The sequence below is a fragment of the Topomyia yanbarensis genome, chromosome 2, assembly GCF_030247195.1.
Source record: "Topomyia yanbarensis strain Yona2022 chromosome 2, ASM3024719v1, whole genome shotgun sequence".
NCBI lineage: Eukaryota > Metazoa > Arthropoda > Insecta > Diptera > Culicidae > Topomyia > Topomyia yanbarensis.
In genome coordinates, this window is record NC_080671.1 from 347,109,240 (window position 1) to 347,131,795 (window position 22,556).

At 44.1% G+C, this 22,556-nt stretch overlaps 1 protein-coding gene across 3 annotated transcripts in view; it reads right to left on the reverse strand.

Moving 5' to 3' along the window:
• Nucleotides 1-22,556, reverse strand: part of LOC131684172 (uncharacterized) — a 925,699-nt gene that overhangs the window by 20,169 nt on the left and 882,974 nt on the right. For all 3 annotated transcript variants that reach the window (XM_058966816.1, XM_058966817.1, XM_058966818.1), the window contains 3 exons: nucleotides 10,324-10,440; nucleotides 10,124-10,255; nucleotides 9,772-10,031 (listed from right to left, as the gene is read on the reverse strand). In XM_058966816.1, the coding sequence (XP_058822799.1) occupies nucleotides 9,772-10,031; nucleotides 10,124-10,255; nucleotides 10,324-10,440 (509 nt within the window). The remainder of the gene's footprint in view (nucleotides 1-9,771; nucleotides 10,032-10,123; nucleotides 10,256-10,323; nucleotides 10,441-22,556) is intronic.

Genomic DNA, 22,556 nt, shown 5'->3' on the forward strand with positions numbered 1-22,556 from the left:
GAATAATTGGACAAGTTAGGGGAACATGGGGAGACTTGACCAAGCGCAAAATTCTATTTTCGGCTATGGCGTCTTCTATTCGATTTTTAATTTTTTTCAAAAATATTTTTATACTTGTTTCGATCCCTTAAGATAATTTTGAAAGTTTGGAGTAAAAAATCCTTTCCTTGCAGAAAATATTACGTGATTAATAAATTTGCATTAAATGATGTAATTTTTTATCAAACTTTGTATGGACATATCTACTCGACTACTAATTACTATTAAAAGACTAATATACCATCTTAATCCTTGTGAAGCAGTGAAATGATTTTACATAAACTGGAACATTGGAATAGTTATTACTAGAATTCGCATGAAATTGAACGCAATAACTAATGTTGGGGAGACTTGACCAAGATTTTATGGGGAGACTTGACCAAGTGGCGATCAGCTGAAGAAAGATACAAAATTCTTAATATTTATTATGCTTTGGTATCTACTGTTAATGTTAATCACGCCATAAAAAATCCCACCCCAAACATAAAAATTTGTAAGCAAAGTTAGCATTAGTTGGACTGATTTCGTGACGTGTGAACATGCAATGCAAGCAGTACAGTTAATCCTTAAAAAGAAATGCATTTAAAAAAATTAAAATTTATCTAATGCAACCCTTTTATATTTTTTACTTCTACCTAAGGATCTCGAAAATAGGGAAAAAATAATTACAGTATGTTTTATGTCATTATTTTTGTTATGATTTTTCAAAATTCTCTTGGTCAAGTCTCCCCACGCCTTGGTCAAGTCTCCCCGCAATGGGGAGACTTGACCAGATAAAACGATCACAGAAAAACTTTTGTAACTTTTCAAAAATTAAATTAAAAATTCTGCAAAAAATCATGAAGACGCTCAATAACTTTGTGCATTATATCTGAGTGATTTTTGGGGGATTGAAGGTTTTTTTTAGAGATTTATGCAGTTTTAGCTGAAAACCTGGTCAAGTCTCCCCATGTTCCCCTACATTATCTTTCAATACAATCACTATTTTTTCTCTACTAATCTTCAATGAGTCATTGATTTTTTTACTACAAGCAACTAGTGGTGATTCTTTTACTGTTGTTGCTATTGGTCAATCTCTAAATGTTCTCTTATTTCGTTTGTTCGTCAAACTGCAGGCTGAAACAATAAAAACTGACTTAAACCACATAACAGATATCACTGTAGGATCATTCATTAGTTTGCAGAAATCATGCGAAGTAGGTACCCAACTAGGATGAACACAGTTTCGAATTCAACACGAATAATACCTCGAATACAATAAGCAAATCAATAAAACAAATGATCAAAATCAAAAAAATATTTAAGTAAAAATTTGATAAAAAGTTATCAAATTCATAATATAAGTGGAACGATTATTAAAAATTAAATAAATAGAATAAATAAATCAAATTGAGTCAGCTCATTGAGTGTAACATTGGGCAATTTAAAAAAGTTTTAAAATAATAGAATAAATTAAATTGATTCAAACTAACAAATTGGATGACATGAATTAAAGGAAGGACTGAAATGAATTAATGAAATTTAGAAAACGACAAAACTGAATAAAATGAATAAACTGGAAAAAAATCAAAAAATTAATAAATTTTGAAATGAGCAAAATGAATAAATTGAGTAAAATTAGTAAAATTAACAAAATGAATGAAATGAATAAAACGAATAAAATTAATAATTAATTAATAAAATAAGTAAAATGAGTAAAATAAACAAAATACATGAAATACATAAAATTAATGAAATGAAGAAAGCGAATAACATGAATATAATGAATAAAACGAACAAAATGAAAAGAATATATGAAATCAATTATTAGAAAAGAATCAATAAAATAAAAAGATAGATGAAATGCATAAAATTAAATAAATAAAATAAATAAAACAAATAAAATAAATAAAATAAATAAAATAAACAAAAATAAATAAAATGAATGAAATATATAAAATAAATAAAGTAAATAAAACCAATGAAATGAATAAAGCAAAATTGCTAAAATAATTGAAATTAAAAAAACGAATAAAATAAATGAAATAAATGAAATAAATAAAACAAATAAACTAAACAAATACAGCATGATAAATAATATTGATTAAATTATTAAAATCGATAAAATGAAAGAAATAAAAAATAAGAATTGGTAATATGAAGAAAGAATAAAAAATAAACAGAATAAATAAACGAATAAATAGATGAAATGGGCTCAAATGAACAAAATGAATAAAAAGAATATTCTTGCATTGGGTTTGAGCTTTTAAGCAGAGGCCTCCCCATAATTTTAACAAGGGAGATGATGAATTAAAAAAAATGGCAGGGGGCTGTTACTATCCTAATTGCGTGAAGTTGGTTACAATGCACAGTGGTCCAGAATGCAAATTTAGCAGGAATTTTGAGATTTTACTAAAACTAAACAACTTAGCCTTATTAAGTCTTTGGAGAAGTTTTCGTAGTTTATGAGCCCCCTCTTTTTGTTAAAACAACAGTTAGGGTGGTTCTAATTTTACCAAGATCAAAAAATAACTTTTTAATCATTCTAGCTAGGGCCAAACGACCTTCGGCGAAGTTATAGAACGACAAATTTTGGAAAAGTTTGCTAACGACATGAAAGCTCTATCTGTCATACTTTTTATTTTACAACAAATTTAAAGTCGGAGCTTAGGGTGTTTCTTCGAAATACAGTTTTATTCCAGTAACTTTTGCTGTATTTATTTAAAACTGAAGTAGTCTTCAGACAACTTTAAGATTGTTTCAAGACGAATAATTTGTTTTATGGCACCATATATCTAGCTATTTCCGTTGAAAAGTTATGAGCACTTTTTCGCCAAAAATGGGGTTTTTTGGAATAACAATATCACTCATTTTGGACAAATAAAAGATAATTCTTTTTGAACTATTAATAAGGTCATGATTAGAGTTATAATTGAGCAAAAATGGCGAATACCATATTTTTTAAAATTTTAAAATTTAATGTATTAGAAGAAAATGTTCGTCTTCAAAAACTCTGAAAAACATCTGAAGGATAGGTTGGAAAAAATGAAAACTGAAAAAGTTATATTAAAAATTTGGTTTTTCATGAATTGACTCTTTGTAATATGTTTAAATTACTTTCACGGTGAACAATATAAAACATATAGTTTCGTATTTATGATAAAATATTGCACTTTACAATACTTTTCTATTATTTTTAATAGTGGGTAGGGCGGTTCTAATTTTTTTAAAATCAGAAAATTAACTTTTTAATGGTTCGAGATAGAGTTTCGCTGTCTTTCAAAAAAATTGAAGAAAATGAAATTTAAAAAAAACTTTGTCGAAGACACTGAAACTCTATGTCGTGTACTTTTCATTCTACAAGAAATTTACCAACAAAATTTAGGGTGATTCTTAAAAAATAGTTTTCTTTGTATAACTTTTGCAGTTTTGATTTTTAATTAAGATCACTTTAGAAATACTTTCAGATATTTTGAAGGAGAACAATTTATCTTAATATATTGAACCTCTAGCTTCGCTCGTTAGAAAGTTATATGTACTTTTTACTAAAAATAAACTGTTTTTGAGTGAATATTGCAAGATATAAAAAAATATCGTATTTGCCATTTTTTGGTGATCTATAATACAAAGCATGCTATTTCATACGAAAGCAACAGTATTTAATGTTCAGTACCCGAATCGAAGATGACGTGTTTGTGTACTCCTTTGGTATGAGAGATGACATACAGCGTATTCTTCATGAGGATCACATTCCCACCAAGCGGGAAATTATGAGGGTGGTTATGAGCCTATTTGATCCGCTCGGTTTGGTCGCGTTTTTCCTTGTGCAGGGGAAAATTCTCCTCCAGGACACGTAGGCAAAAGGTACGGAATGGGACCAACAGATTCCTGACGATCTCAACAGGCGGTGGCGACAGTTTTCGGAGCTCTTCGGACAGTTAAACCAGATCCGTATACCCCGCGATTCGAAAACCGTTCTCGCTTGGATTAAATCAATCGATCACAGACGGTATCACAAGTTTGTTGCTGTCCGCGTCGGAGAGATCCTGACAACCACAAAGCCAAAGGAATGGATGTACGTACCATCGAAACTCAACGTTGCCGATCTCGCGACGAAGTGGGGAATTGGTCCGCAGCTGACGATGGACAGCCCTTGGTTCCAGCCTCATGACTTTTTCCAAACCACCAAAAGGAATTGGCCTACGCAACAACCGATTGAGCCAACTGAGGAAGAACTAAGGAATGCCCACTGTCATTTCGCACACTTTGCCTTGGTGGAATTCACCCGGTTCAGCAGTTGGACCAAAATGCACCGTTCGGTATCATACGTGCTCCGCTTTATCAACAACATTCGGCGGAAGAAAGGAAGAGCTGAGGAGCTTGGCAATCTTACCAGCGATGAGCTACGACTAGCGGAAGAAGAGCTGTGGAAGATGGCGCAAGGCGATGTTTATCCTGATGAAATCGCCGTACTCGTCCAAACTCAAGGCCCACCGGATCGACGTCATAATGTTGTGGATAAGGCCAGCGACATCTACACCAAGTAGCCATTTCTCGATGAGAATGGAGTTCTGTGGAGTCGTGACCGAATCGGTGTGGCACCCTACACACCGAACGAAGCTAAGTTTCCCGTAATCCTACCCAAACAACATTTAATCACCTTCTTACTTGTAGACTGGTTCCACCGCCGCTTTGGCCCCGCCAACCGAGAGACCGTCTTCAACGAAATTCGCCAACGATTCGACATTTCGCAACTGCTTCGATTGTTAGGCAAGGTCACACGAAGCTGCGTCTGGCGCAGAATTGCTAAGTCTTCCCCGAGACCACTCGCTATGGCCACACTACCGGAAATGCGGGTTATTTCGTTCATCCGGCCATTTACCTTCACCGGGCTGGACTACTTCGGGCCGGTGCTCGTCAGAATGGGCAGAAGCAACGTCAAGCGCTGGTTAGCCCTCTTTACGTGTCTCACTACCAGAGCCATCCATTTGGAAGTGGTACACTCACTGAGTATGGAGTCGTGCATCATGGCTGTCCAATGCTTTGTCTCCCGTCGGGGTATGCCGCGGGAATTCTGGTCGGACAGTGCCACCTGTTTCCAGGGCACTAGCAACAAACTGGAAGTGCACAACAAGATGATGGCGGAAAAGTTTACTACCTCACAAACAACATGGAAGTTCATTCCACCTACTTCCCCGCAAATGGGCGGTGCATGGGAGAGGCTCGTTCGCTCGGTCAAGGTGGCAATCGGGGCGACGCTGGATGGTACCCGAAAACCTGACGATGAAACACTGGAAACAATCCTGTTAGAAGCGGAGGCCATGATAAACTCAAAGCCACTTACATAAATCCCATTGGAATCTGCAGATCAAGAAGCTCTGACACCAAACCACTTCTTGCTGGGTAATTCATCCGGCATCAAGTTCCTGCCTACTGGCCCGATAGATAGTCGTTCAACACTGAGAAGCAGCTGGAACTTGGCGCGGTTCATCAGTGACGGATTCTGGCACAGAGGGTTAAAGGAATACCTCCCAGTAATTACGCGCAGATGCAGGTGGTTCCAGGAGGTCAAGGACTTGGAGGTCGGCGATCTGGTCCTGGTGGTTGGTGAGGCGGCGAGGAATCAGTGGACTCGGGGGCGGATCGAAGCAGTGTTTCCTGGACAAGACGGCAGGCGTTGGTGCGAACCACAGCGGGTCTACTTCGAAGACCAGCCGCGAAGCTGGCTGTTTTGGACGTCGAGCCGAAGATCAAACCTAGTTCCAGTATTCCAGGAGTTCCTGGCCCTCACCAAGGTTTACGGGTGGGGGTATGTGCCGACGAGACCCCTCGCTGCGGTGACGCTACCGAGCGAGGCGCTTCATTTGACGTCGACGAGTCTGCTGACAGTGAAGTTTCGCGAGGAAACGTCATGCAGCAGAAGAAGCAAACCAGTGCAGTAAAAATCAAGTTTCCACGCAGTTTTACATAACCTCAGTACATTATATCCAGTTATCTCTAATGATCTTTAAAGTACGGCTGTTGCGGTAGTAATAAGTATATCAGTATATCCTAAAGCTAATAGTACGTATAGTAAGTAGTACGGATTGCAATGTATTTATCTTAAATTAAAACTTATGAACTATATGTACAACTAATAATTAACAGGCAGGAGAATTACGCTGTCTGAGTAGCGAGGAAACAAAGGGCGATCCACACCTTCCCTTCAGTTTTTGTCGGTCAACCAAAATTGTGAGTTTAATCAATTTAATTACCCTACTTATACCTAATTAAAACACTAAATAAAACTTATTTCTAGCTTAAAGCTAACGTCTGCTAAAAGAGTTGGTACTCCGAAACATAACCCAACAAACATATTATCACTCTATTAGCTGGATTACCTTGTGATCTGTGTATTAATATATCACCCAATCTCTACCTCACTGCTGAACGCAATGATCAATCCAAGGGGTAAATAGATCAACTCTAAAAGAATTTTCAATCTAAGGTGAAATTACACATTATTTTGTCTTTGAAGTTTTTTATTTATTAACAGATTAAGGCCGAAGTGGCCTGTGCCGTATACAAAAGATTTCTCCATTCCACTCGGTCCATGGCCGCGCGTCGCCAGCCACGCAGTCTGCGAAGGGTCCGCAAATCGTCTTCCACCTGGTCGATCCATCGTGCTCGCTGCGCTCCACGTCTTCTTGTACCGGTCGGATTGCAATTGAGAACCGTTTTCACCGGGCTATTGTCCGACATTCTGGCTACGTGCCCGGCCCACCGTAGCCGTCCGATTTTCGCGGTATCACAGATGGGCGGCTCCCCCAACAGCTGATGCAACTCATGGTTCATTCGCCGTCTCCATGTGTCGTCTTCCATCTGCACTCCACCGTAGATGGTACGCAGCACTTTCCGTTCGAAGACACCAAGTGCGCGTTGGTCCTCCACGAGCATGGTCCAGGTCTCGTGCCCGTAGAGAACTACCGGTCTAATCAGCGTCTTGTAGATGGTCAACTTCGTACGACGGCGAACTCTGTTCGACCGAAGTGTCTTGCGGAGGCCAAAGTAAGCACGATTTCCTGCCACGATGCGTCTACGAATCTCTCTGCTGGTATCATTGTCGGCGGTCACCAGTGAGCCCAAGTACACGAACTCTTCAACCACCTCGCTTTCGTCGCCACCGATGCAAACTCGAAGCGGGCGGTTCTCATTCTCTTCTCGTGAACCTCTTCCTATCATGTACTTTGTCTTCGACGTGTTGATGGCAAGTCCGACGCGCTTGGCTTCTCTTTTCAGTCTGATGTAGGCTTCCTCCATCTTCTCAAAGTTTCGTGCAATAATATCAACGTCATCGGCGAAGCCAAGTAGCTGAACGGACTTTGTAAAAATCGTACCACTCGTGTCGATCCCTGCTCTTCTTATTACACCTTCCAGCGCGATGTTGAATAACAGACACGAGAGACCATCACCTTGCCGTAACCCTCTGCGTGATTCGAAGGGACTCGAGAGCGTCCCTGAGACACGTACTACGCACATCACCCGATCCATCGTCGCCTTCACTAATCGCGTCAGTTTGTCCGGGAATCCGTACTCGTGCATAATCTGCCATAGCTGATCTCGACCGATAGTGTCGTATGCGGCTTTGAAGTCGATGAACAAATGATGTGTGGGCACATTGTACTCGCGGCATTTCTGCGGTACTTGACGAAGAGCGAACACCTAGTCCGTGGTAGATCGTTCGCTCATGAAACCCGCCTGGTACTGCCCCACGAACGCTCTTGCAATTGGTTCGTTAAAAGTTCAATAACTTCTTTTAACAAGGCCGGATTGACTAGCAGTCTTCGACAAAGTTGTAGACAATTAAATTATCTTTCTTATTTTCACTTACAGTGATAATACGATGCATACAGTGCCACCTAGCGATGATAATGCGAGCTAGTAGGTTTTATCCATATAAATTGTCGAAAAATCCCATACAAACTTCAGGAGTGTTGGTCCGGTAGCTAGACTTGTCCGATTTGCTTCAAATTTGGTGCAAGTACTCCTGGTGGGACTAGAAATTGAGTCAGAGGTGGGCCGATTGAGTTTTCAAAAATTTATTAATTTTCTGGGCAGTCTGGTGAAATACAATAGTCAATTCAATTTAATTGTATTGCAAAGGTTGTGGAAAATTATTTGCGTTTTTAAAAATTTCCATGAGTATTTTAGGAGTTGTTTTAGATTTAAATGATCTCAGAGGATTCATGGCAATGTAGTAGATGCTTTGATGCTGTAGTAGATGCTTTGATGCTAACCAGAAGGATAAACGAGTTGCACCATCTGAAAATAGGCCTTATAATTCATTTCTGGTAAGTAGCAACTCAAATTTGCCCAACATCAGCCCTCAGTCACGTATCACAATGTCAAAGTGATTTCTGAAGTTCGAGCATTGTCTTCATACCCAAACTAAACGGAACAGTGAGCGGAACGCATTAATTAACACCAACTACCGCCGTTTGGAGAGAACTTCATTCACTGACTACTAAACCTGCATACTTGCACGGGTGCAGGTGATTATGTTCTCCCTCCTTCGCGACCACCAGGAGCCACATCTCATTATTCACTCTTTGTGCAACTTTTTAACAAGGCAGTGAGCAACAAGAAAAAAAACTTATCTTGGTTTACCATTGATGCTACGCTCGGTCGGCAGGTGAGAATAAGTTTCGCAAAGTGACGAAGAAAAGCTGACACAGAAGCAGGGAAGTTTTTCAATCTAATCTTTGACTGAAATATATAGGAAGACAAATGCTGCAATACTGCCGAGCGAGAGCCGACAGGCGAGACATCAAGTCACTCTAAAAGTAAAGTTCCCTGTCCGACAAGTGATACTGTCCAGAGCGAAGGGTGGAAATGATGGTGTTGGAAAATGTAATTAAAAATACCAACGGGCAAATGGTGCTGTCGGTGGCGGCCTCCGGACACAAAGTGGACTTTTTCCTCTAGGAATTTGTGCCATTCAACGGGGGAACAGGCCCGGAAGCGACATGGAAGTAATATGAAAAATTCTTGAGAAAGAAGATTCGAAAACGGAAACATCGCAAAGTTGATTGTTCTTACTGAGACATGGTTCGCCTTGTTCCTTAGCCTTCGGGGGGTTCTATGTGATAAACTGTTGCATTTTGTTGAACCGAAATACCGGATTTGGAAAGTATTTCTAATATTCAAAAAAAGTTTAATGAAGTAACTATAATACCCCTTTTGTATTTCATTTCATTTTGACCACTGGTGTGCGCAGTGTGGTGGCTAGGGGGAGATGAAGCTTAATGGATAAGCCCATTAGGTATTAGCCTCGCACCCATAACACCGCGGGCTCTAAACACGTGTCGGTGATTCATTTAAATGCAAGTGTGAAACTTTTGTTATCGCTTCTAGTTTCCGAAGATAATATTTATTTATCCCTGAACAAGCAAACACCGAATCGGCGTAAATCTCGCATACCATGCGGGCAGAGTTTGATATCACGTTGAAAACATAACTTTATGTTTGTGGGTATGTGACAGATGATGATTACTTAGTTATAAATCCGGGAGCGAAAATTTAACCTATGACATGAAAAAGAAAAATATTTCTGCTGAAGCTGAGTAAACTGAAAACTTAATTAGATATCGAAATCAAATTTCCATTCAATGCTAACAGCAAAACATGATTTCGATTCCCTGAAATCGTGTTGTTTGACTTTCTCTCGGCTAGCGCTTCACTGCCCCAAAGGAAGAAACGCTTAATTATACTTACTCTACAGTTTTCACAGTCAATTTAGCGGGCGAAATATTGTTCGCAAGCGCGTGCTGATGCATATGAAGCGCAGCCAGCCGGAGGGCCACTTCCGGTTGCAGTTCCGGGGCGAACCGTTCCTGGGTTACATCGTTACAGCACTGCAGAAACAGATAGTCCAACGCGTTCAGGTCCTTCTGGGCTAGAGCCGCAGCCGATACCGGTACGAAGGTAACCCGAAATAGGCAGCGTAGCTTGTGGGCTCCCGGCCGGGCTGCTATCTGTTAGGGTGGGAAGAAAAGGAAAGGAAGTGTAAACGAGCGATCAGAATCGGAAAAACAGTATCGAAATGTGTATATCGGTTTCAGTTTACCCTGGCTACCGTTTCCTGTGGATCCAAAAGGGTCAATTTGTTCCGCTTCAAACTTTTCACATGCTCCAGCACCAGGCTGAAGTGCTCCTTGGCGGTTAGGCATAGTTTATCACGTAGCGATGTAACAACGTCCTGTGCATGGAATCGAAAACTTTTTTAGTTAGCATCGAGTCGAGACGAGGAAAGATAACGATACCTACCTGGACAGTGGTGGTCGAATCGTACTTGAACGACTTAGTTTGTCCGTTTTCCAGGAAAACTTTGAGCACGTTCGCCATTGGCGGAACGCACAGATCCCCCAGGGAGAATGCTGATGGCTGGAAAATAAAAGGAAAATACGAACTATGAGTTATTTGCATAAAGAAAATGATGAAACGGGTCGGTAATACATCTCATTGTTATGTGTTGCTCGCTATCGTTATAAAGTGTGCTTGTGTTTCTTAATTAAAGTGATTTATTGTCTGCATTCGCTTGGTTGAAATTGGGAAACTATTGTAGAGAGTAAACTGTCCCACTAAATGTATAATTAGCATGTGTATTTGTTTACTCATTTAGACGTTTGTTTTAATTATCACCGTTTTTGTTTGACCCCGAAACTTTGACAGTAGTCGGGGTTAGAACTTGACTCAGTTTCGGTGTCAAGAAAAAACCCCATAAGTCAAACAAGAGTAAACTTATGGGGTTTTGGCCATAGGCGTGCGTAGCCTTTTCCATTAAGGGGGGTTAACAGCTTAAAACATTCAGTTATGTTAAACCTTAATTATCAGTTAGATTTCTGGAAAAGGTTCGATTGTAAAACAGTTATTTTATTTCATCATTGAAATTTACGTTGTTTCGTTTATTTCTTAAATCTAGAAACTGGTTTCTCAAAGGTAACCAAAGGCTTAAACATTAACATTAAACATTTCGATTAACAGCTCGACTATGCAGGTGATTATGACCAAATCGCTGAGCAAAGAGGCAGATGTTAAAACCTTCAACTCGGAGACAGTGATTGTGTGCAAAGAACTGGATTAGATGTACTCTGAAGAAACTGTGCAACATGGGCCAGGTGCACATGACAATCTGGTTAAAGAAGGGATACGGAGGAACTCAGACAGCGAGGATTCGTCTACCGGTAACCGCTGCTGGCAAGGCGCTGGATCCAGGTACAGTTACGGTTGGATGGTCGATATGCCCACCGAGAGCCACCCTACGAGTGAATAAACATGCGGTTTGTCTTGCGAGAGACGCACGCAGAGAGCGAAGAGCATGTTTTGCATCCTAAAGAATGGAAACGACCATTAGACGGATGGTTTCAAATTCCCTGCCTACAAGAGGGGCACTCCGCTAGCGAATGAACTCCGCTAGCGAATGGTGGATCTCAATAGTAGCATCTCTGTAATAGCATACGTACCTGGAACTATTGAGAATCAGAGCTAGAGGTCCAAAGCCCTGGTAAAGGAGGATGGTTGTGATGATCTGGGCCGCGGTCACCACGTAAAGCAAGATAGGTCATAACCCCAATTCCAAGGCGTGAAGCGACCCGTGCCGAGGGATGAGTGATCGAGGGGGTGAAAAAGATGCTCGATCGTTAACGGAGCCTGTGGGGTACCTGGGCAACCCCCACAGTAAGCGTCCCTTACCACGCTAATGCGGAGCTCTGGCGTGGCGGACCTTTCTTTCTCGCGCAACTCGTGGGTATCAACATGAATGAAGTGAACAAAAACAATAAACAAACGGAGGTGCCGAACCCCTTTGCTAGAGGTGGTTTGGCGAGGTCTGCCCCCCGTGGGGAGAGTAGTGGAGCGACGAGTGCTGCATCTGACCCCCCAGCAGCGGTAGAAAATAGCTCTACCAACGCGCTGCACGGGCCACTATCCGCGATGCGCAAAGTGGTGGAGCAGCTCGATGCAATAATCGAGTTCACTAGCGAGAAACAAAATATTAGCAAGGAGCTGAAACAGAGCCTGCTAATGCTAATGCCAATGTCTTGCGACACGAACAGCAGGCGTACGCCAAGAGGGTGGAATGTCGGGAGAAGTCCGACAGAGAAACCCAGACAGTGGCCTCCAAGAGGGAGGGAAGAGAGAAGGTCGACATAGGTACCCAGACAGTGGCCTTCACCTTCTATGGAGCAGCCATGTCGCTCGAAGCGGCTGCTGAGTTCCCCCCGAAGGGTAAGGGCAAGGGCAATCGCAAGACGGCGTCGAACGCGAAGCGCCCTAGGAAGTCACCAGGCGAGGGTGCAAAAACCGACACCACACGGCGTGCAACCGTCAAGGCCAAACCCCGTTTGGTCGAGGTAAGCGGGGTGAGAATGACCCCGCTGGGCAGAGTGATGGTACCAGCAACCCGGCGCAACTGGGGCAGGGGGGGCGTAAACCCATGGACGCTGGTCACTAGGGCATTGCAAAAAAAATTTTTTTTGAATTCTCAAAGGCCCCCCTCTCATATTGTGACAAATATCAAAGTAAGCTCAGATGCCAAATTTCACATCATTTGGACAATTTTAGACCCCCGCCCACTTCGCTTGAAATTTTTTGAAATTGGTACTATGGGAAAATATGGAGGAAAAATACATTAAATGCTATAACTTTTGAAGTAGCAATCAGAAAATTACAATTTATACCTCTTTTGGAAGGAAATAATCTTAGTATTTGAATGGAGATATTTATATTTCTACGAAAATACGGGAAAGTGGGGTACTTGGTCATTTTGGCCCCAAAATCCCCTATTTTTAATGATTTTTCTGCTCCATGATGCAAATTATACATATTTCGTAGTTTTTCTAATGTAAAAAAAAACTCAGAAATCGATCGGAACCCTTTTGACCTTAGTCCGAATACGAGAAGTTGGGGTTATAGGGCTTTTTGTCATTCATATTAAATTTTATCATTTTCTCATGCATATATCTCTATTATTCCTCAATCAATTTTCATAAAATGTAACTTGTTGAACGTGAAAAATTCTGAGGAATAAAACAAAAATAAAAACGTTAAAGGTAAAATTCAGAAACATCAAACTTTTTGATATTTACTCTACAAATCTCATTTTTTTCATTATTTGTCCTAATACCCCAACTTCCCCTATTTTTCCAGGAATGAAACTTTTCTCATGTGATCCCTAGGCATATTTTACACTAAAAGTAGTAAATTAAATAGGAATTTTGTTGTTAAATGGAGTTAATATGTGCGATTTTATGATAAAAATGTGAAATCGACACTATATGTCAGATAATTTGATGTTCCTGAATTTTACCGGTAACGAATCTATTTTTGTTATAATCTTAAGGATTTTCCACGTTCCACAAGGTATAGTTTATGAAAATTGAGTGAAGAATAATAGAGATATATTCACGAGAAAATGATGAAGTGTAATATGAAGGACAAAAGGCCATATAACCCCAACTTCTCGTATTCGGACAAAGGTCAAAAAGGCTCCGATCGATTTTTGAGATTTCTTCACATTAGAAAAACTACAAAATATGCATGATTTGCATCACGGAGCAGAAAAATCATAAAAAATAGGGGATTTTGGGGCCACAATGACCCAGTACCCCACTTCCCCGTATTTTCCTAGAAACTAAAATATCTCCATTCAAATACTAAGATTATTTCCTTCCAAAAGAGGTATAAATTGTAATTTTCTGATTGCTACTTCAAAAGTTATAGCATTTCATGTATTTTTCCTCCATATTTTCCCATAGTACCAATTTCGAAAAATTTCAAGCGAAGTGGGCGGGGGTCTAAAATTGTCCAAATGATGTGAAATTTGGCATCTGAGCTTACTTTGACATTTGTCACAATATGAGAGGGGGGGCCTTCGAGAATTCAAAAAAAATTTTTTTTTGCAATGCCCTACTGGTCACCAAGAAGAAGCCGGCACCGACACCGGAGGTACCGCGGCCCGCGAAGAAGGCCAAGGACAGAGGCGAGGCCTTGTGGTTAAAAACCGACAAGGACAAATACGCCGACGTCCTAAAGTCGATGAGGGCGGCCGAAAGCCTCTCGGCCCTTGAGCAAGACGTGCGTAGCGTGAGACGCACCGACACAGGAGAAATACTTCTGGTGCTGAAACGAGGCGGACAATCTAGTGCAGTTTTTTCGGCATTTAATTAGCAAGGGACTGGAAGGTGAAGTATATTTTTCAATATTTAGAGCCATAGTACTCAAGGGAGAGCAAGGTGTTGAAAGGAGAAAGTTTAGAAAAGCGTGGAAGGATCATATATGCAAGCTTAGAGCTCACCGGCGACTTAACCCTTTGTCTGCTACCGTAGGGGTCAGGGTCTTTTGGCATTAGAAATGCGAATCACCTGAGTCTACGGCATGTCCGAACAAGCGTAAAGTAACTTGTTACTTCATGCTGTCGGAACCGACTCGGTTCCGACAGCATGAAGTAACAAGTTACTTTACGCTTGTTCGGACATGCCGTAGACTCAGGTGATTCGCATTTCTAATGCCAAAAGACCCTGACCCCTACGGTAGCAGACAAAGGGTTAAGTCGCCGGTGAGCTCTAAGCTTGCATATATGATCCTTCCACGCTTTTCTAAACTTTCTCCTTTCAACACCTTGCTCTCCCTTGAGTACTATGGCTCTAAATATTGAAAAATATACTTCACCTTCCAGTCCCTTGCTAATTAAATGCCGAAAAAACTGTTGACAAATTAACTCAATAGGTCGTTAACAAAAATGGTTAACAAAAAAAAAATGGTAAAAATAGAAATCTAGTGCAGTGTACAAGGCCTTGGCCCAAGAGGTCCTTGGTGAAGGCGCCCAGGTCAGGTCGCTAGGGGCAGAAATGACTCTCCAGTGCAAGCATCTGGACGAGTTCACGACCGCAGACGATGTCGTCGCAGCCGTCAAGGAGCAATGCGACGTGACAATCGAGCGGGCCTCTGTGCGTTTTAGAGAGGGACCCTCCGGCACCCAAGTAGCCTACCTCAGGCTACTGAAGGCGGATGCCAAAAAGGTAACCGAGAAAGGTAAACTGAAGATCGGCTGGTCGGTATGCCCAATTAGCATAACCCAGCCGCCTTCAGTGGATAGGTGCTATCGGTGCCTTGAGTCCGGCCATAAATCTTACGAGTGTAAGGGCATAGACAGGAGCAAACTATGTCGTCGCTGCGGCGAGGAGGGGCATAAGGAGCTAAGTGCCTTATCTGCACCGTTAAGAAGCAAGCCCGTAATCATGCCATGGGCGGACCTTCCTGTCCCTTCAGTGAGGCAAATAAGAAGAATCCGTGAACGGTACACAGCTAAATCTTAACCATTGTGCAGCAGCCCAACAGCTGCTGTGGCAGTCGGTCTCGGAGTCGAGGACAGATGTCGTCCTCCTATCAGACCCGTACAACATCCCTGCCGGCAACGGCAATTGGGTGTCGGACGGGTCTGGAATGGTGGGAATCTGTACAACGGGACGCTTCCCGGTTCAAGAGGTAATACACTCCTCCGCCGAGGGTGTTGCGATTGCCAAGATCAATGGTGTGTTCTATTGCAGCTGCTACGCTCCACCAAGGTGGCCCATAGAACAGTTCAACCAGATGATCGACGGGCTCTCATCAGACCTAGTGGGCCGGAAACCGGTAGTCATAGCGGGAGATTTTAACGCTTGGGCAGTGGAGTGGGGCAGCCGCTGTACAAATAGCAGGGGCCAAGCGCTAATGGAGGCGCTTGCGAAACTCGATTCTGTGCTAGCTAATAATGGCTCCGCTAGTACATTCCATAGAAACGGGGTGAAGGCGTGGATCATTTAGCAATCCGCTTTAGGATCAACTATGGTGTGCAGCATCCGAGGGCGGGAGATCCCTGTCAGGTACGCGGGTGGAAGTCCAATCACTTCGACAGCGAAGCTTTCACCGCGGCCCTAGGACTGGAGGCCAACACCGACAGTCTAAGCGGGGATGCGCTGGTAGCTGTTCTATCACGCGCGTGCGACACCACTATGCCGAGAAAAACCCTGCCAAGAAACGGCAGATGCCCGGTATACTGGTGGAGTGCCGAGATTGCAGCTCTACGATCAGCTTGCCTCAGAGCTAGACGTAGGATGCAAAGAGCTCGCACCGAGGATGCAAGAGAGAACCGCCGTGAAGTGTTTCGAGCTGCGAAATTGGCCCTCAACAAGGCCATTAAAAGCAGCAAGAGAGCGTGTTTCGACAACCTGTGTGAGAGTGCCAACGCGAATCCGTGGGGTGACGCCTACAGCATTGTGATGGCCAAGACCAAAGGGCTTGACACCCCCAGAATGGTCTTCGGACCGGTTGGCAACGATTATTGAAGTACTCTTCCCGTCTCGAGCCACAAGCCCCTGGCCACCTGCACTACGAGACAGTGCGGGCACGGTCGAAACAGTGGCTCCGGTGATGAATGAAGAACTACTCGCAGTGGCTAAATCCCTAGCAATGAACAAAGCTCCAGGGCCGGATGGAGTTCCAAACAGCGCTCTCAAGGCAGCGGTCATAGCGAACCCGAACATGCTCAGGCTAGCTATGCAGAGGTGCCTTGACGAGTGCCGATTCCCCGATAGATGGAAAATGCAGAAATTGGTGCTGTTGACGAAGCCCGGGAAGCCCCTAGGCGGCCCATCGGCGTACAGACCAATCTGTCTGATCGACACGACTGGCAAACTGCTTGAGAGGATTATCCTCAGCAGGCTAACCCCGTACGCAGAAGGTACGGATGGCCTGTCAAGCAACCAGTTAGGCTTTCGGAAGGGTAAGTCCACAGTGAACGCTCTCAACTCAGTGATAAAGACTGCCGAGATAGCGATCCAACGAAAAACGCGAGGCATTCGATACTGTGCGTTAGTGACACTTGACGTGAAGAACGCATTCAACAGCGCAAGCTGAGATGCCATCGCGCTCTCGTTACACCGGCTTATCCTACCGGTGGGTCCTTTACCGGATCCTGGAAAGTTACTTCCAGAACCGCGTACTGCTACGTACAACCGCAAGTCGGCACAACATGCAGTTATCCATGTGGGAGAAGTCGCGATCACTTCACAGCGGAGTCTGAAATCTCTCGGAGTCATTATAGACGACAAGCTGACCTTCGGCAGCCACGTCGACTATACATGCCACTGCCGTTGCGGCTCTATCGAGGATGATGTCCAACAGCTCAAAGGCGTGCCAGTAGACGTAGGTTACTGGCAGGCGTTGCCGTATCTATCCTCAGGTACGGCGGCCCGTCATGGTCAAGAGCACTGAGGGTAACCAGTTACCTACAGAAACTGGAGAGCACCTACCGCGTGATGTGCCTCAGAGTGATATCTGCCTACCGCACGGTATCACACGATGCATCCTGCGTGATAGCGAGCATGATGCCAGTCGGGCAAGTCATTCGGGAAGATGAGGAGTGCTTCGAGCTACGTGGAAATAGGGGAGCCCGCGAGCGCACCAGGGTGACCTCGGTCGCCAGATGGCAGCGTGAGTGGGACAACTCCTCGAAAGGTAGGTGGACCCCCCGGCTGATACCTAGCATATCGCGCTGGGTGGGAATACCCCATGGGGAAGTTCACTTTCATCTGACACAATTCCTGTCAGCCTATGGCTGTTTCCGACAGTACCTCCACAGGTTCGGGCACGCGGAGGTCCCAGCCTGCCCGGACTGCCCAGGTGTAGACGAAACTGCCGAACACATACTGTTCGTATGTCCTCGGTTCGACGTCGAAAGAAGAGCAATGCTTGACGTCTGTGGCTGGGACACAACCCCTGATGCCCTTATTCAGCGGATATGTCAATCGGTGGAGAAGTGGAACGCAGTCTCAGCTGCTACCACCCAGATCGCCTGTAGGCCAGCCTCATGTGGAGTGTTTGAGAGTGAATCAAGGTGCGATAGAGAAAGCACGCCCCCAGCACACCCCGTGTAGTAGCTTGGACACCTACCAATAGCACGTGTACTGGGTTAGGACGTAAACGTCTTCTCCATTGTAAAAAAAGAGGGGCACTGCAGGGCTTCGGAAACGGAGATAATCCAGATAAATCTCAATCACACCGCACAGCAACTATTGTGGTTGTCTCTGACAGAAACTATGTGTGGCGTCGCTTTGATTTCACGGCTGTATCAAGCCACCCTGATAACTGTAACTTGGCGGCGGATAGAACGGGAGTGGCTGCGATACAAATTATGGGCAGATTTCCCATGCAAGAAGTGGCAGAACGCTCATACAAAGGCTTTGTGATCACTAAAATCAACGGCGTCTTTGTTTACAGCTGTTACTCGCCTCTAAGGTGGACAGTGAGGCAGTTCAGCCTAATGCTGGACAAGTCAACCGAGCAGTTTGATCCGGTAGTCATTAGTAGTGACTTCAATGCCTTGACTGTGAAGTGGACAGTAGAGTAACCAACAAATGAGGGTGTATCCTACAGGAAGCTCTAGCGATGTTAGGCGCGGGATTGTGCAATGAAGGTTCCGCGGACGGCGAGTATGAACTGGAGTGGAGAGTATACCCTCACCAGGCAATTCGCTACCATATCAATTAACGGAACCCTGCTGCAGCACGGATGGCAAGGATGACCGGCGAACGAAAGTGGAAGACGAAAGCCTTCAATAAAGACCTCTCCGTTGAATAACTTTGGCCGGACAGCAGAATAGAGAACGTTGCGGCTGATCTAACAAGAAAGATTGTGACGACGTGTGCCGCCACAACACCGCGAAAACTGGAGCCCTGCAATAGACGGCGTCCAGCTTACTGATGGAACGAGACGCTCAGTACGCTACACGCCGCTCCTTTTAGAGCTAGATTTCGTAAGCTGCAGATAATGGTTGAAGGTCTCTTCCCGACGCACGATCCAACTACCTGTGCACCGACACCGTACAGCGAAGCAGAAGGAGCAAACACGGACGATCGGCAAGTGACTAACGATGAGTTCGCAGAAGCATCGGAGCGACTGAAATCAAAAAATGTTGCCGGTCTGGATGGAATATCAAACGTGCTGCCGAAAGTTGTGATCCTTGGGAAACTCCTGGAAAGAATCATTTTTAACAAACTGAAGAAGTGCTCGAGAGTGCCGAGAAGGCATCTAAGTAAAAGCGAAGAGGAGTTCGATACTGCGTTGTGGTCACGATATATGTGAAAAATACATTTAACTGGTGCCAGCTGGGTTGCCATAGCAGTAGAATAAGGGTCTCGAACTATCTATGCCAGATCCTGAAAAGCTACTTCCAGAGCAGAACGCTACTGTACGAGGCGAACGAAGGGCAGAAGTCAATGCAAATGGCAGCGGGTTTTCCTCACGGCTCCATTCTCGGTCCAACTCTTTGGCACGGTACGTACGATGGGGCTGTCCAGAAAAGTGAAAACCGGGGGTTTCGCGGACGACGTGTCACTAACGGGTATGGGTGAGATACCTGAAGAAGTGGAGCTGTATGTGATGCAGACAATAGACGCGATCGAGAACTAGGAGAACGGGGTTAACCTGCAGATACCTCATCGCAGGACGGAGGTATCGTTTATAAGCAATTGCATATCAGTTCAGTGGATGCTGATCGACATCGAAGGGCACGGAATTGTGTCGAGGGGTGCACTGAAGCAATTGGGAGTGATACTTAACGACTGGTTGAACTTCAACAACCACGTCGACTACCCCTGCCTGGGTTGCGGCGCTGAAATTCAAGTGCAGCGTCATGTGTCCCTCTTCACCATAGCGACGACACAACTTACTTCTGTCTGGACGCTTGCAGTCGAAGGACTTTTGGCCGGACTCTAGGCACTGATAGGACCTGTCCACTGAAGGGGACTGGGGTATGCTTACTGGGCATACTGACAAGCCGATCTTCAGCTTCCCTCTCTCGATGACCTTTTTGGCTTCCGCAACCGGTAGCCTGAAATAGGCTACCTGTGTGTCAAAGAGCCTACCTGTGTGCCACACTGCTCCATGACGGCAGAGACGAAGTCGTCTGTGTTTGTAACCTCATCTAGTTGCTTGCACTGGAGGGTCACTTTTGCACACAACGACCTCACCTGAGCGCCGTCAACCAAGCCCTCTTGGGCCAACTTCTTGTACGCCGCCCCACTGGTTTGCGCACCTCGTTTCAGCACCAAGATCATTTTCGTCGGTCTTGGTACGTCTAACGCTGCGCACATCCTATCCTAGAGCCGAGAGGCTTTCGGCCGCCCGCATCGATTTGAGGACGTCGGCATACTTGTCTTTGTCGGTTTTCACCAACAGAGCCTCTCCTCTGTCCGTGACTTTCTTTGCGGGTCGAGGTGCGTTCGACTGCCGCTTAACCCTACTGTCCAGCTGCCAGGGATTTTCGCCCTCTTGTGCCGATGGCACCGGCTGGCTGGTACCCACTTGTGGCCCGGCACTTTGCACCCGGTTGGTGCCTTTCGCCTTCTTGGGCCGAGAAGTCACCTTCTGGGGACGATGCCCTTCGGGATCCTTTGCACCGCGGTCTGCACCGTTCAAACGACGTTTGGTCTTTGTGGTTGCGCGTCGTTTGGCGTTGCTTCGCGTACCTTCGCCTGGTGTTTGCCTGTGCCGCTTCGCGTTAAGCGCAGTCTTGCCCTCTTTGGCCGACAAGGAGATATCAATCGTCTTTTGGGCCATAGTAGCTTCTCCAAGGAAGATGAAGGCATCAGTTTGGACTCCTTTATCGGCCTTCTCTCTTCCCATAGTAGCTCCTCCAAGGAAGGCGAAGGCCTCAGTTTGGGCGCCTTTATCAGCCTTCTCTCTTCCCGTCATCCACCTGATATAAGCGTCCTGTTCTTGTCTTGCGACTCGAACAGCCTGGCGGAGCACCAGCAGGTTCTGTTTCAGTTCCTTGCTGATGTTCTGCTTTCCGCTTGTAAACTCGACCCAAGTAGCACTTGCAACATGTCTAGAAAATCAACAAAAGTTATTTGTTGCATTACAATGACAACAGAATTGCAAAAAACACGACTGCATGTGTGAAACACAGCTGCTGGACGTTACATCTTAGTTATTTATTTGTATTGCTAATGTTTTCTGAAACAATCGAATTTGACACATATTATAGGTGTTTTTTGTAACGTATTTGTGACTCTACTGAACAGCGAAAACAATTTTGTTGCAAGCATCATCGCACAAACTAGATATGACATTATTATTCAACTTGTCAGCAAACTTTATTTCGGATACACTTATAAAACTTTTACTCAACTTGAGTTTGTAACATAGTAGAAATAAAAACAACCGCCATGTTTCTCTATCAAAGTTGCTGACGAACAGTTAATATGTTTAGATTTTATGATCAGAACCCAAGATTTTCACAATTATTATGCTTCAAATTTTTGATTACTCTTGAAAAAAGCAAATTTGAAGACAATGCTTTGCGTACGATAAATAATTCACACAATAAGTATAAAATTTATTGAATTTATATCAACAATGCTTTACGGCCCTTTAAAAATATCGAAGTATTTTCGAAAATTACTCGATTCATTTTTATTGGTTATACCTTTTTACCCACATTAATAATATTGTCATATTCGAATGGGGACATAATATTTATGCTTTGTTTGTATAATAATCTCATGAAACACGTTGAGTTTCATTTCATTCCGAGAAAGTTGTTTTCAAAGCGATCGCTAGCATTACTGCAACAATCTCTGTTGTTACCATGATTCTTGGTACATCATTCGTAACAAATGAACATGTTGCATATAAGCTCCACCTCTTGCGCTTTTTTAATTGCATAACAGTTGAATAACGCTTCCTGCAACGAATATTTTCACAACTTAATGTTTGGCATTGGTGTTATAAAAACAGCTTAACAGGCCCACCGAGCGTGTTGATAGGGCTATCCTCTGGTGCTGTTGGTTGCAGCCAGTGTTGCTCAGCTGTCCCCCCCTCTGGGAAGAGACCTCGCCAAACCCCCTTTAGCAAAGGGGTTCACCAGCTCCATTGCCAAACTCCTGTTTACAGTGTTCTTAGTGTTTTCCGTTTTGTTCCCATGAATAGCTAGGGTAAGAAAGTCAACCCTGTCAAAGCCCCGCTTGACAGGGTAAGGGTAAAAATACTGTGGGGTGCGCCCTGGTGTCCCACAGGCTCCGTGCGCGGCTGTGTATTTGTCGGCGTGTCGCATCTCTGAATAAAACACGATCCCAGTCCTTGTTTTACGTAGATTTGGGGTTCGAAGTGTTGATGCCCCCCGCCATTCATCCCTCAGCACGGGTCGCGTCACACCTTGGATTGGGGCATAAATTTTACGTTTCGAGTTTTGAGGCCCGCCCGTTGGCACCCTCTCATTTCGATGCTACAGCAGAAGGCTGTTAGCACCCAGCCGACGCCGGTCTATCGATCAAATGCCATCGATAGACTCACGTGAAGGTATGAGATAGGAAAATTGTGAGTACGATGTTCTCACCATTTGACAGCACAACTGTTAGTCACCTCTTACGACACGGGGAACGGAAACCTAGTGGGTCGATTCTTTGCTGAAATACTGCATGAGATTTCAGCCACCACCGGATACCACACGGCTGAAACTG